A 16,263-nucleotide genomic window follows, 5' to 3' on the forward strand; every position below is an offset into this window, starting at 1 on the left:
TTTTGTTTTTAAATTTTATTATTTTCTTTTATAATTACTTTTTAAATTTTAAATATTATTTTATTATTTTGAATATTTTTTTAATTCAGTGGGACACGTGGCGGGATCCTGGCCTTTAGATTAAAGTGGACGGTCAGGATCCCATAATTTCAGAATCTGGAATCTCCTGAAGATTTCAGGGGATCAGATCCCAGGTCAAGCACCCTCCAAAAATAAAAAAATAAAAAAAATAAAAAATTTCTTTTCTCCTACCCAAGTTGCACAGCACCCCAAATTTTTATTTTATTTTTTCCCCCCTCTCTCACAGAGTCCCACATACGGCTTTTCCCCATATTTTCTTTTCTTTTCTCCTCTCTCTTTCTCTCTCACTCAAACGCAGCAGACGCTCCATAGCCTCCATAGCCTCCATCCACCATTCCATAATTTCCATAGCCTTCATCTCTTATTCTCTCCCTCTCTGAGCACTCTCCATAACTTTGGTTGCTTTTGGGTCCGGCGGGGTTCTTAGAAAAATCGAAATCAAGGTGAGTCACAGCCCAAAGTTCCTAAATTTTTGTAATCCTCTGTTTTTCCTCTGTTTACTTGATATTTCCTGTTGATTTTCGTTAATAAATTTGTGCAGTAGTCTGTCTGTCTGTATATATCATTATATTTCCTGTTTATGCTAAAAGTCTCAAAATGTTTACAGTTCTGCAGCGTATTCACTTCAATTGAGAAGTTGTGCTGAAATTAATTTGAAGACAGAGAGAAGAAGGAAGAGTTTACACAGCCACATATATGGATTTTTGATTTCCATCTGGGCTAGTTACTGCTGTTAGCACTGGCTGTTAGTTAAAATTCATATTGATATTGATTGAATGGATTGACTTATTTAGAAAAAATTATTGTCATCAATGGATTGATCTGAAAATATTTTTTCTTTTCTTAATTAGCTTGGTCTCTCACAAATATGTACCATGCGAGATAACATGTGGGACAGACCAAAAATTCTCATCCTTTTATCTTTCATGAAATCACAGTAGTATGGAATAAGTAGCATTATATTATCCTATAAGAATACGGTATTTATAGCAAGTGTGGAGATAACATTATCCTACAAGAACATAAAAAATGAGAATATTTCAGCTGTGGCTTGCAGTTGCCTCTTCGACACTGTTCAGATGTTTAGACACATTATTATTAGCCTTGCAGTTGCTTTTCTGTCCATTAGGGTGCATAACAGTTTTGTTAATAAATTCACTATTAATTTGAATGATTGAATAAACAGTTTATTTTGTTGTTTAATGTTTATAAACTTTGATTGTCTCTTTCGGGGTCGTGATTTAACTTGAAAATTTAACTTATTTAATATTTATGAACTTTTATAAATATATATATTTGGGTTTTCTAATTTTTTTTAATATTTCTGATATAATTTCATTTGATTAATTTCTTCTGTTTGTATCGATATTTTTCTCCCTGTAATGTGTACTTTGTTGCATAACTTTATTAGTCCAAAGTTTCAAATTAATTAGCTTAATTGCTATGGAGCATGCCATGAATGTCGTTGTATGTCACCACCAACCGTATCTTGAATAGCTGTGCTCATAGGAGCATGCATGACCCCGTTTGGCAACCCTTTTCCCTCCTTTCAACAGTATTATTCATGCTTTTTTTTTGTTTTTTTTTTTCCCCAAAAAAACTGATATAAAACCATTTTCACATTTTCATTTTTTATATCACATCATTTACTTTTTATTATTATTCAAATAAAAAAAATCACTACAAACAAAACTTTTTTACTTTTCCATACCAAACATTTTTTGTTTTTTACTTACATCAATCCATGTTAGCTACAGTAACAATAGGAATAGAGTTTGCCAAACACTATCTCCTAACTTATGATGAGGAAGGGGGCCATGCCTCCTCCCCCAACCTAATATATTTTTTAAACAGTAATTTAATCGATGACTTTAAAGAAGTGCGATAATGAGTTTGGAGAAGTGGGAGTGTGTTTAGTATTACTCTCCTTTTGTTTTTCTTTATAAAAAAAAAAAAAAACCCTTGATCTATACTTGTATGGATTTTTAGTTGGAGAATTAGTTATTATCGAAGTTTATTAAGAATATAATTTATCAATATTCGTGATGGGTTTTTACATGGAAAGCTAAACCTACAAGCACTTTGCAAGTATATCACTGATTTGTGATATTTGATGTCTTTGTGGCATATATAACGGTGACCATGGATAAATTTATTGTAAAAATATTTCTATGGGAATTTTGTTTGCTCACAATAATTTGCAATATGAAACATTAATTAGTTTGTTTAAACTTACAAATCCCCTAATCCCATTTCTTGTAAACAAACAATAATTTTGTTTAAACAAACATTAATTAATGTTTAAACAAACAATAATTAATTTTTAAATAAACATTAATTAGTTTGTTTAAACAAACAAGAATTTTGTTTGCTCATCCTTATTTGTTGTAATTTTTTCAGAATTAGCTGGTGGTTCCTCGAGTTGAGATACTCAGGTAGCTCTTGGAGGGAGTTCTTGGAGTCTAATTAGAATTAGAGGTTTCAATAAGTGTGTTGTGTTTGTTTTTGTTTAATTCGTTGGAATTTGAGACAATTGAAGTTATAGTTTTTAAATATTAATGGACCCAGACTATGCTGCTGCATGGGGGAATATATTTTAGAGACGTATTTGGATTTCTGATTTATTGTATTTGATAGTTACAGAGTACTTTAATGAAGAAGTGTGTTTTATTATTAAGTTTTGTTGGGTTATTTATTTAGCTGAGGCTTACAAATAATTCTGTGGTATGAATAATAGATTTTGGGTTGAAATAGAGCGGAAGAAGAGAAAATATTTCAAATAAGTATATATAATATCAGGTCTAAGTAGGTGTCATGTGCATTACGGGTAACAAGTGTCGTTATAAAATTCGATCTAACGTGGCTCACTAACGGAATCCACCAAGATTTTGTACATAAGTTAATAGTAGAGACTTATTTGTTATTTTTGCATACCACATGCATGAAGCTTATTGCAAATCAATGTAGTTACATACTTACATAGACTGATTTTGCTCTTTAAAAAAAAAAAAAGAAAATTACCTTTACGTTTGCTTTTATAACTCATAACGAAAAAAGAGAACATGAGAACTTTTTTTTTTTTTTTTTTTGGGAAGAAAGGCATAATTTAAAATATCGAAAGTGTCAAATCACCATTTATTTCAAAAGACAACACGCGCTATTTTAATTGAAATGAGAAATTAATTTGTAGAGTTAAGATTTAAATTCAAAAGTACCTAAGTTCTAATATCATATTAAATCACTACTTATTTATTTAAATTGATAAAAAAATAATGAATTCAATTATTTAATTAATACTTTAATAAAAATAACTATATTACAAGCGCTTTATTTGAAAGTTGAATATGCAAAGATATTGATGCAACATGGTCCTCATGCAAAATTTAGAAGAGAAACAAAAAGAGAAAAAAAACTTGAAAAAAACTATAAGGTTTATATTGCATGATATTGCACATTTAACACTCACATATATTAATATTATATTGCATTACATGATTGAGTTGCTGTTTGTCTCACACCAAACTAATTACGACATAATTTACACCTTTCAAGTAGCAGAGAATTTTCTGCATTTATTTGGTAAGCATTCTTAACATTTGTTACTTTGAATGAAAGTTGTACATATGCATTGGAGAGAGACCATTCTCTTTCAAACTAACTTGGGCTCCTGAAGTTCAATTAATATGCAATCATTTGTTTAAGCATTCAGGTTATCATGCAAACAGAACTCGCCTCCGATATTCTCCAAGAGCCCATATCGGGAAAATGTTTCGATATGATGAGTAGTTTAGTGTACAATTTCTCATAAACACTCCAGTGATTTCCTGTTGCCAATAGCCATCGATTATATATATACCATGCTTGAAAAAATAAATTAATAAGTAAAAAATTATTTTGATAAAGAAAAAAAAAAAAAAAAAAAGTACCAACTTGCATACACTTAAATGGATAAAGTTTTCCTTTAAATTGGATCGAAAGAAAATAAGAAATGCTACTCTTCACACCTATTTATCACACTCAATTTATACCAGCTAAAGTTAAGTGTTTTGAGTGGCTTTCCATGTAAACCATTTAGAGAAAATGAAAGCTATTTAAAATACATTAGTGTGAAGAGTAGCATTACTCATTAAATTGACACATGTCTTCAAAAGCACGTGAAAATCGTTGCTAATTTAAAGACATGTTAATTAATTAATAGCATGGACCGTAGGAAAACTTTGTGAACTTATCTAAATGTGTTGGATTCTAAATATACAGACATGAATTACCTGTTGAGGGAAGTCACCATCTTCCATCTGTGAATTGATTAATACTCTTACTCCACGATGAATTGGTGTTGGGTCTATCTCGGCCTAATTAAAGTTGTGAAAACATTCAAAATCAACATATGGGTATGTTTGTATTTCCTAAAAGTTGAATATCTAAGCTTCATACTTTCTTGACTTTATTTGTGTAAATGATGTTAATTTTTCTGTTCATATGCATGCACATAGAGTTTTTTGGTAATATTTTTTCTTTCTATAGCGAAATATTATTACATTCTTTGGTCTTCTTATAGATGAAGCATTAGCAATGCTATGTTATAGTGCAGTGCAAATAGTTGACTATTTGAAGAGAAAATGATGCACCGACCTGCCCAGCCTCAATGAGGGACAACAAGGCCCACGCGGTTTGGACTAAATTTGCACGGTTGCCTTCTATATTCGTCCAAACCTATTTCACAAAAAAACAAACTTGAGTTCTTTCCTTTCATTCTCCATTTTTTTTTTTGCGTCATATGGTTTCGTATATAGTATACATATTTATGGGATAGAAATTCTCAACAATCTTGTTGTCTGACTTGTTAGTAATTCCGACTCTATATATGAGAGAGCTCTTATGTGACCCATCTGTCTGAACAGGTCTTGGACAGTGGCAGATCTAAGAATTTATCATAATAGGGTCAGAAATAAAATAATAAAATATAATGAAGATGCGGCCTGTGAAAGACGACTCATTGTTTAAACAGAAGAATTTTCATCACAGGCTTTATAGAACAGAATCACGGCGTATAGTAATAGCCAAAAGTAATGAACAAGCAAAAGAAAAAAAAATTGTTGTAGCCTCGTAGGTAAAAAGTAGTGTAAAACACACTCTCCTTCAATTTACTCTGATTTGTGGGATGAAATTTGGGCTTGGTTGAGTTTTATAGGGGCTAAAAGTGTCAAAGATATGAAATTTGGGTTTATTTTATAGGAGCTAGTAGAAAATTTGGGCATCAAAATATTTTTTTTTAAAAAAAATTTAAAAAAATTTTCTATTGTAAAAAAAATTTACCAGGGGTAGGTGTTGTGTATCCGCCTCTAGTCTTGGATAACGCTTTCTTTGTTCGGACAAATGAACTCAATAGAAACTCTTTTATATTTACAGTTCGGGAATCTAAATTCAAACTGAATAGATCTGTTCCATACCTTGTTTTGGCTTGACAGGTAACTTTCTCCCCAACCACCATTAGGTAGCTGCTTTGATAGCAAAAATTCACAAGCTTTGCGCAATGCTGGACAATTTTTGTAGGTTCTTCCACAGGCTGCCAGTGCCCCTACAGCAAACCATGTACCATAGGTGTAGCAAATACCCCAATAGCCATACCTGTAAAAATGATATTTTCTCCTTCAATAATGCTTAAATTAGGTTAAAATATTAATTATTCATTTCCTATAGAGTAATGCTATTTAGTAGAATGTAATACAACTGCCATAAAATTTGATGATGTGGTAGTGAAAATCAGTTCTTAGATCAGATCTTATAAAAATATATATATATCAATGACTGCTTTTCACTGTCACATTATCTTAGATGTATGGAGACAACTGATTGATTATTCAATTTGATATTAAAGAAAATGTTTTGATCGAGTTGGAACATTTTCTCCAAATTTAATATAGAGCATAATTAATGTGTGAAGAAAACATATTACCATGATCCATCAGGTTCTTGAACATCTTCAATGTATTGAATTCCCCTGTAAATGGTACTGTCTATCTCTGTCCTCCGGTGCTTGGGATAGAGCTTCCTAAAGAGTGCCAGAGCTTGAACTGCAGATGAAGTGCACTCTACGTACCTATAAGGTGCATGACACAACCTTGTTGTTAGGAAGCAAATATGAGCAATAGCTTTGTATAGATATGTTGTTGTGTTGAAGATTTCCTACTCTCTCTCAATAAGGGTATCTTCAAAGAACTCTGTGGGGTTGAACTTCTGAGAAAATAGATACAAAAAATTATGTTAACGAGTGCAGAGTATATAAAAGATGACGATTTGTAATTGTCAAGCTTTGAGAAGTTACCTCCAACCAAGCATATGCTCTTTGAGTCTCCCATGCTGGGAAGCCACCATTGCTACTCTGTAGTGGCAATTGAAATTTCAATTATTCATGTGAAGCATTTGGGAAAGCTTAATCATAATAAAGTTTCAGAAGTGAATTGGATAATTTAGCTAGAAACCAGACAACATTTTATGTATCCTTAATTTCTGAGTCAAAAATAGAATTTGAAAGGTTGACTTGTTACTTGTAGAGAAAGAATGACATTCACAGCATCATAAAACCGCTGTGTCTCCATTTTCTCCCCAACAAGGTCTGGAGGCATTTGTGAGAACAAGATTGCAACCTGCAAAAGAGAAGGTTTTGTCGAATGTCAGATTATGCTTTGAAAGAAACCTGGAGAATGTTTAGTTTTGGTAATGTATTTTGATAGAGTTGAGGGATTACCTTCAGCCCTTCAGCCGTGCAGTCAGAGACTTGCCAGCCATGGTCCTGCATGGAAAATGTCCATGCTCCTTTGCTTATGTGGCGATACATAGCTTTGAAGTCCCCTGAAGGGTTTTCTAGAACCTAGAAAATAACATGATTATTATGTTAAAGCATTATCTTTGGAAAAACAATGTAAGGAGTATATCATATATTTCTCATATATTTCTGACCTGTGAAGCCTTTATAAATTCATGTGCTTTACGAAGTGTTGGCCAATACTCTTCGTTTAGCTTACAAGAGAGAATTGCTTGAATAGCAAAACCGGCATCCCACATCTGAGAGCCGAAACTCTACATCAGATAAACCAGACATCATTTATTACTACATTTCAAAATAAAATATTTGATTTTAAATGGACCAAGATTTTGCAGGCTTGACTTTTGGGCAAATGCTTCAAGTATATATGTGACTACATTAACATGAACACATGTTTCTGGATGTGATAATTAATTGGTTTGTTCTTGTTCCACATAAGACCATGTTAGAATATTCTATTTTCTTATTTATTCTCTTCTTTAGTCTAGATGAAAGGCGAGGGGTGATCATATATATAGAACCTGAATTTTTAAGCCATCTTCAGCAACCCAATAGTTGTCCGGAATCCTGCCTAGATGAAGCCTGTAGGCCTCCCCATTTGGATCTTCAGCCCAACAGGCAATCAAGCATAATACCTGCAATAAAAATAACCTTGACAATTCAGTTCATTAATGAAAATATCAAGTACTTTGATATATATATATATATTGATTGCATATGCAACACTAGCACACTAGTTATTGACCTTTTCAACGCCTCCAATGCAAAGGTATCTGCTGTTCTCATCCTCATAATGCACATGACCAATGGCAGCTTTGAGTGCCTTCTCTCTCATCATTGAAAATGGCCAATAGCTCAGGATTGGCTCGACTACATGGTGAAGAAATCCCCATAGCATATCTTGTATGAGGGGATGCGGATAGTAGAGATCCTCCTAAATTAGCAACATGGGTGAGTAATTTCACCAGGAATCTTTATAATTGCAAAAAGAAATACAGAAGGATTAAGATTCAACTAACCTTGGCAATTGTATTCCGGGCTTTATTCCAGTTAATTTGATGGTAAGGCTCATTATATAACTCTTGTCTTAGTGATTGAATCAATCCAGTGATTGGACCAACAAACCTCTTCCCATATAAATAAGACATTGGCATGTAAACCAAGCGACAATAGCATAACATTTTGCCTGTAATTAATGAACACCTTGAGTATCAGATAAAAGCACTAAAGCTAACTCTTTGATACACACACCTTTATCTTATTAAATGTGCTTTCCAACAAAAAGATGTGAGTGGAAAAAACCTGGATGCATGGGGAAGATTTTAGGAAGAAGCCAGAACTCTGGGGGTAGTGGATTGCAGCCTGACCACTCATACACTCCCAGTACCTTCACATGAGATGAGACATTTGAGTTTTCACTCGACAGATAAAACAATAAGACTCATGCATATGCATATTATCAAGAAATATTGGCAAACAAAATGAAATATTGATTTTAATTTTCAATCTGTGCCTATAATTTTAGGTGTCAGCTAGATAAAACCAACATAAGGTAATGGTTTCAACTTTCAACTGGTCATATATACCGTGACCCAAAACTTTCCCCATGAAGGAATAGCCACTAAACCACCATGGTCAAGGATCCATTTCCGGCCTCTAGCCATAGCCCCATCTTCACCATCTTCAGGTCCCTCTCCAAGTATTCTCAAGGCAATGTAGCTCAAAGCTGACCCAAACATTGTGCTGTGACCCTCTATATGGAAGCCCCAACCTCCATCTTCGTTCTATCCAACAAATACACAAGTTTAAAAATTAGCCAATTTTTTTAGTTGTCTAGCTAGGACTTCAAAGACACAAACTTATGTTCAAAAAAGAAAAAAAAGAAAAAGAAAAAAAAAAAAAGAAAGAAAAAAGAATAAAACCTGATGATTATACAAGTATCGAATAATTTCCTTTTGGTGTGCTGGTGAAAAAATAGCATTGAGACCTCCAGTGATGTATAATGCCATTACCTACATATCATAATATTATGAAATTAAGTTAGATTTAGCAAACAATTTATGCAGGCATAGGTATTCTTATATCTTAGTGAAAGAAAAATAAACAAAGAATATATATATATATATATATAATGGTGAGAAAAAAACATACAAAGGGTTGAAGGAAAAACAAGGGGCCAGCAGATTCAGCAGGCCAGTGGCCATCATGGGCTTGAATGGAGGAATAAAAGCTCAATGCTCTTCTCATTGTAGTAATCACTGCTTCCTCTGTTATCACCCCCATTTCTTTCACTTCCACTGGCGCTGGAATTGGTGGACATGGATTCTCCTTCCTAAGCTGTGAGTTTTCCATATCAAACATAGAAATGTCCAAGTGAAAAATAAGTCAAAGTCCTCACAAAATTTTCTAGATCCTAACACAAATCACAACCATATATATGATCTTATCATTGATACAAAGAGCAGGGGACGATGAGGTAAACATACTTGGTTCTCATGTCTTTCTTATCTGATTTTCTTCTGCAGCAACTTTCATACAAGTTACCTTTAACCTAATTTTGAGAATACTAGTTTCTAAAACACACACACACGTGGGTTCACTAAATTCATACATTTTCACCGATCTACTACAAACCAATGTTGACAAAAATACAACCCACATAGAAAGTAACCACCAACAGTAGTAACTTCTATGGCACGTTAACCGTAACAGACTAACAGCCTATCATGGTTCTCAAAGAAACTATATGAGAATGAAGAGGCATACATGTAGAGATATATAGCTATGTATTGTTAATTAAATTATCACTTGTTTTAAAAGTTGAAGTTGGTAAAAAGAGATAAATTTAATCGTACAATTAATACTTAACATTTCGTTTCATTTGTGAACTCAAATTCTCATTTTAATAAGTGAGATCACCTACCACGTAGAATATTTAATTAAAGATTTGAACTCATAATAAAAAGTAAATTTAATCATTTAATCAAATACTTTAACCTACTTGCATTCTCATCAAAAGATCAGAGCTCTGTTTCATCCGAAACCGATTATTCTTGAAGTCGTGGCGGGCCTTTTCAACTTGATCACGTTCTTCGGGAGTGCCGGCGTCAGAGTCGAATTCCCAGTGTTGCCGCCCGACGAAGTTGTTTACGCTCACCAGCCCCGGCCCTCCTTCGGCTATCTTCAACTTCCACATCCTCTATATTAATGTAACAAATATTAACCGACACTACTACTCAGACATGCAACATGATTTTCAAGTATATTGTATATATATATGTGAAACAAGAGATCATTTGCAGTGTCGGAAAGAAATTATGCAGCAAACACAAAAACATGGTAAAAGAAGTTAGCCATGTGTTTGCAGCTGAAATGGCCTTAGATATCATATATAACAAAGAAAGAGAGGTACCTTGAAAGTGTTTTTTAAGAGGAATATAAATTCTGAGTTTGTTCCCCAGAGGCAAACAAAAGGGTGGCAGTAGTGGCACGTACGTCTAGAGAAAAGAACACTCGACTGAGATGCATGAAAGCCAGAAGATTCTGTCTCTATATATATATAAAGAGAGGGGAGAAGAGATCGTGTGGTAGGTAAAGAAGTTTGCTTGGTGAGTGGAATCAAACTTCTAATATATGTTTTTCTATAGATTATTCTATTACTATTATTTTAAATCCACCTAACCTAATCTTCTCCTGTTTGCTTGTTTGATCGACATTCTTCTGTCAAATTTGGCAATGGCCAAAAAATGGCTCTATACTATTTTTACTTTCAATATTTTTACTTTTTACATTATATCAATCACATTTTACTATTATTCAAATAAAAAAATACTACAAAATAATTTATTTATTTATTTTTTTATACAAAAAATTCTTACTTTGATTTTTTGAGTGGTTTAGGGTTAGAAATATACATAAAATATACCGTCGTGAGGCTAATATTTTGCACCATTATCAACCTAACATGCATACCGTACGTTCTCAGCAAGGTAGTCACAATATTACGTGTTAATTGTTCTCATCATATACGTTTTTAGCAAAGTTTTCAAAACCTTATACTTTTCACTGATGCGACTATATATATATATTTTCTACTAATTTCCTCCAACAAATGTCCATACAAAATATTTAGAATTTGTGAGAAAATTAATTTTAACCATCTTACATTTATCTCATCAATGTCATGCCCTTAGAGTAATTACGGCGCAAACATTGGATAAATAGATTAATTTTAGAAGATGTTTTGACTTCACTAAATAAAGGAGAGAGTTCTCATAAGTGAGAAAACTTAAAATTTCTCAGCTTCCTTACCCATCATCCTATACCCCATGGTATAATTAGCGTATCATTTTTCCATATGAGTTCTCTTTTCAATTTTCAATTCGATCTTAAGTTTTCCTACAATCATACTCTAAGAGAACAATCCTAATTCCTAATTCTGCCGGGCATATGACTCAATTACCTGTTTATGAGATAAGTGTGGTTAAGAGTCTTATTGCACATGCATTTTATTGGCATAAGAAGTCACAAAAGAATTGGAGTTAATTTGGAGATCACCACATATCTCCTATTCAGTATATTAAACTGACGTGTTAAAAATATATTTGATTTTCACATGCATTTTAAACATATCTCAATTTGATAGATTGAATTGAAAAAAATTCCTTTAATCGAATTTAAAGAAAAATTTATCGGTTTTAGCTTTGAAGTCTTGATAAACAGGTTGCCACACTCTCGTCCCTAGTTTGGATATTTTTTGTGCACATTTTCAAGTGGGTATTTGAAATTCAAGTCGCAAAAAGCCTGCAGTCATAGAACCATGAATTTTACTCAAAGATATTTTATTGCGATTTGCTGTCTACGTAGCTGATTAATTGGTATTGCTACGTCAATATTGTAATATAGTTCTTCAACGGATACATATGGGAATGCTACTTCTTGAGTTGAAGCTATAATGCCCTATCTTTCTTTCTTCTCTACTGCCTTTAGTATAGTGCTTTTCAGCTAAATAGATTCTACATCTTGGAACCAAGCCAAATTTGGAGCAGCTTTGTGGTGATGCATGGAACTAACAATCAAAAAGCATTAAAGCTACAAAGACTAGAAGGATCATTTAATAAACAGCCAGCGAGTGTCAAAGTATATTATGGGATAGTTACTCGGGGAAGAATTTTACTCAATTTACAATTCGTGTTGGCTTTCTATCTTTAAAGTCCCACTATCTTTCTGTATTTCTTAATTTATTCATTTATTGCTTTTGTTCAATTGCCAGTTCTTCAAATGTTTAAGCGTGCAGAGATTGATAAAGATGGAAAGTAAATTAGGGAGGCATAGGTCAAACTCAAGATTACTTGTACGAAATCATTGAAAATGTCAATTAGTTTTAAAACTTAGTTTATAAGAAATGATAAATGAATTTTTTAATTAATATTCTAACTTATTCTCAGAACAATAATACCACTCGACAGTGGACAACAAGACCAGGTCAATCTTGTAGCCTTTCAAATTTCCAATTATTCTAATGAAGGCCCCAAAAAATCAACCCAAATTACTTGCACGATCCATGCATGGGAACAAATGTGAGAGTTTACTTGAATGACCCTCAAGTTAGGGATTTGATGAGATTAATTAATATCAAATCTCTTAATTTAGGGTTATTCAATCACATCAAGCCATCAAATCTTTAATTTTTGGGTAATCTAATCTTCATTAATCTCATCAAATTCTTAACTTTAGGGTAATCCAAATATAACAACAAACATGGTTGTTTAATTCGTAGGGAGAAGGCTATATCAAGAACACTCCAAATTAGTTGATCATGATTTTTTTGACTTATTGGGTAATTTATATTGTAGAGTCTGTCCAAAAACCAGCTCTAGCCCATCTGATCATCAAATTTGGTCAGGCATTCTGTTGGCCATACATATATGCATTCATCGATTTAAGTATAATGATTGAGGGTTATCATACTTGTAACTGCCCCTTGATCATTGAGTAGCACGAGAGAACATTCGTTTTGAATATATATAGTTAACTCCTTTTTTTCGAGCTTTACAGAAATACAAATATCGAGTAGAACTAACTTTTAAAAATTATCTTGCAAATACTACCACGTACACTTGGTAGCCAATTATTAGGCGATTCGACATGTTCAGGAGTTGGAAAAAGGTGTTACCTTTCTTCACTTATCAAGCAAAAGAAAAAGATCATAGATTGCATTTTGATAGATAATTAAGGTGAAAATTGAAATACATTAAGAAATAATTATATTATTCGTTTTATGTTGTTTATATATATTTTTTAACATCGAATGGATACTAGTTTTATTTTTTATATATTAATTTAAATGTAAATCTTAATATATTTTTGTTTATGCTTTCATAAAAAAAATCCTGATTCGGTCTCTGCTAGTAGGTTACATTAAAGTTGCTAGGTTAGAAAAAGTAATAAAGGCTTGTAAATGGTGTGAAGGAGACAAATAATCTAGGGCCCATATAAAAATTAATCCACCAATTAGATTAGTGAAAGTGGTACTTGAATTGTCATTGCAATCTTTTGTATGTGGAAAGCCTTGCATCATTGCCCCAATTCAATGATTTCTGATCATTTCAAGTTGACAAAATAAGAAATTATGAAGCTTGCATGTGACTCAAAGAATACGTACAACAAATCCAGCTTTCCCCAGTAGGGTTCAACATCCACCACAAGGTGCCATATTTGTAGTTTGCTTTGAAAAATCTCTATCTTCCTTTCCTGTCATATTAATTTGTTACTGACAAGTAACAAATATCAACTTGAAAAGTAAGCAGACGAGATTTTTCGATCCCTTAAGATTTATAACCATTGCTCGTTAGCTTGCTTGAGTTAATTAAGTTGATAATCAATTATGGCATTCGGATTAAATTAATATATATGTCACAATAATGTTATGCGTAGGACTTTTATTTTCCTATTATCTCTTAAAAATGATGTGTTTTTTTTTTTTTTTTAATTAATTACCATTAGATCAAAATTTAACATTGATCTATTCCAAACTGAATGATGATCCAATAATAATTTTAAAAATCGCATCACTTTTGAGGAATAAAAGGGAGATAAAAGTCTATTTCAAACGCCTTTTCCCAACATTTTTTAGGGTTTACAAGTATTAATAACGTATTCAGTTGGTTAAGTTTCTTTCAACATATAAATATGAAATCTAGTGTAATGAGAGAGACCTTGATAGAACTTACTTGTTTGGACAAGATATTTGGATAACTCGAATCTTTAATCAGTGGCGGAGCCACATACATCTTTGGGGGTGCCGTGAGATTTTTAAATATTTTTTTTTCACCCCCAAATATATATATATATATATATATATATATATATATTTCTTTTTACCTATCCAAGACACAGCGCCCTAAAGTCAATGACTCACTCTCTTTCGTTTTTTCTATCTCAAAGATTCGATACTTGATAATTTTGTACTTCTATGAGACGGTAAAGTGCAGTTTTAATTTAAACACTTTTTTTTTTTTTTTTTGGTATTTCTGTCTTTTTGATATAGTACTGCCGACATGTTACATTTCTAATATATCAATTTGAGCACATATTTATGAGCTTTTATAAATATTTTTTTATGATGCATATATTGTGAGAATTACCAAATTTTTAGGGTGGAGAAAATTTTTAGTACGCTAAAAAAAAATTTTTAGCGATACCCCAAATATAAATTGTCTGGCTCCGCCACTGTCTTTAATGCATGAGAAAAGTTTTGATGGGAGGAATAAGTAGTAGGTATTCAACCCTTAATGAGAGAGATCTTGATTTGATAGAACCTACTTGTTTGAATAGGTATTTGAACAAGATTGTCTTCTTAGGTCTTGTTGTCTGACGACGTGTCATCACATTGCAGTGGTTTAATCGGATTAATTTTAAATTTTACCCTATGTTTTTTTTTTTTTGGTATTTTTTTAAAATTAATATGACTTTTAAAATTATTATTAGATCAAAATTTAATAGTGATTTATCACAAATCTAATTATAATTTTAATTTTAAGGAGATATAAGAAAAATATGAGAGTGATATATAACATTACTCGTTCAAATAAGTTAAATCCATAATTTCAGTTTGACTTACTTCACTCCATGTCACACTCATTGCATATGCTAAGAAGACTCGTGTGAAGAAAATAAAGACGTAGAAAGGCTCGTCCATGAGGCGTCCTTCTCAGCCTATCCGTGACCGTGAGAATTGATAAAACCTGTTCACAGAACCTAAAAAAATAAAAATAAAAATACACCTATTCACAGGCCGGTTCAACCTTAGGTGACTTAGGCAGTCATTTAAAGCCTCTAATCAATAATTATACAATAGAAGTTTTTTCAATAAAAGATTGTTTTATGTTCTAAATATGGTAAAAACAATTTGTAAATAGTCTCAAAAGGGATTAGGATTTTTTATGATTTCAAATAAATTGTAGATTCTTAAATTATGGAATTTAAGCCGTTTCTTTACACTGAAACACTTAGAAAATGCCACGTATTAAAAATATGGCATGTTATCGAGAAAGTCAAAAAGAATTTACTTTCCAAAAGGTTTCTTATTTAGTACTACAGAAATGGTTCTTCTCTACGAAATTGAGTAAATTCTTTTGCAAAGATGATTTTGGTTGAAATAAAAGAAAATATTTCAAACCTTAGCCCGATAACTATTACCCATTTTTCACTTACACTTCCAAACTTTAAAACTTGACATTAGGACCTCCCATACTACCACCGTGTGGCAAATTAGATACTTTTGCTTTTTCCTCCCCCAGATACCCTTAAATTTATTAAAAAATAACCATTTGAAAAAAATTTAAAATTTAAAAAAAAAAAAAAAAAACACCAAAACGGGGTGGCCCTTTTCATATTAGCCTCCTAATTGCTTTTTTTTTTTTTCTTTTTTTTTTCAAATAGTTATTTTTATATATTTTTTAATTTTATTTATTAATAACTTCATAGGTATTTTGGGAAAAAAAAAAAAATACAAAAGTGTCTAATTTGACATGCAATGGTAGTATGTGGGTCTCGATATCACTTTTTAAGTTTTTTTTTTTTTTTTTTTTTTTTTGTGATATACTTTTTAAAGTTTTGAAGTATATATAATTACAAAAGGAGTGATAGTTTGGGGACTAAAGTATATTTTTCCTTTTAAAAAACAAAAAACATGAAAAACTATATATATTACATGATATTGCACATTTAATACCCACATATATTATATTGCATTACATGATTGAGTTGCTGTTTGTCTCACATCAAACTAATTATCACATAGTTTACATCTTTCAAGTACTAGAGAATTTTCTGCTTTTATTTGGTAACTTGCA

The 16,263-nt window shown here is 32.0% G+C and overlaps 2 protein-coding genes across 3 annotated transcripts in view; both read right to left on the reverse strand.

Moving 5' to 3' along the window:
• The window catches only part of LOC132185381 (glycine-rich protein 5-like), a 5,680-nt gene extending 5,241 nt beyond the window's left edge, over positions 1-439 (reverse strand). The window contains exon 1 of the mRNA XM_059599160.1: positions 320-439. Within this exon, the coding sequence (XP_059455143.1) occupies positions 320-439 (120 nt within the window). The remainder of the gene's footprint in view (positions 1-319) is intronic.
• A 3,089-nt stretch (positions 440-3,528) lies between these two features.
• On the reverse strand, positions 3,529-10,369 carry LOC132183717 (lupeol synthase-like). 2 transcript variants are annotated; one of them, XM_059597114.1, is made up of 19 exons: positions 10,320-10,369; positions 9,909-10,106; positions 9,059-9,244; positions 8,830-8,919; positions 8,494-8,691; positions 8,210-8,294; positions 7,927-8,093; positions 7,653-7,841; positions 7,429-7,542; positions 7,042-7,161; positions 6,830-6,952; positions 6,630-6,728; positions 6,407-6,463; positions 6,272-6,318; positions 6,038-6,181; positions 5,532-5,709; positions 4,714-4,794; positions 4,350-4,433; positions 3,529-3,905 (listed from the first exon to the last, which is right to left on the reverse strand). In XM_059597114.1, the coding sequence occupies exons 2-19, from the start codon at positions 10,101-10,103 to the stop codon at positions 3,795-3,797; spliced, it is 2,268 nt and encodes a 755-aa protein (XP_059453097.1). In that variant the 5' UTR covers positions 10,104-10,106; positions 10,320-10,369; the 3' UTR covers positions 3,529-3,794. The 2 variants fall into 2 exon arrangements, with proteins under 2 accessions (XP_059453097.1, XP_059453098.1); XM_059597115.1 differs by lacking the exon at positions 4,350-4,433.
• Between the last annotated feature and the right edge of the window lie 5,894 nt (positions 10,370-16,263).

This window comes from Corylus avellana, chromosome ca6, assembly GCF_901000735.1.
Source record: "Corylus avellana chromosome ca6, CavTom2PMs-1.0".
Lineage (NCBI taxonomy): Eukaryota > Viridiplantae > Streptophyta > Magnoliopsida > Fagales > Betulaceae > Corylus > Corylus avellana.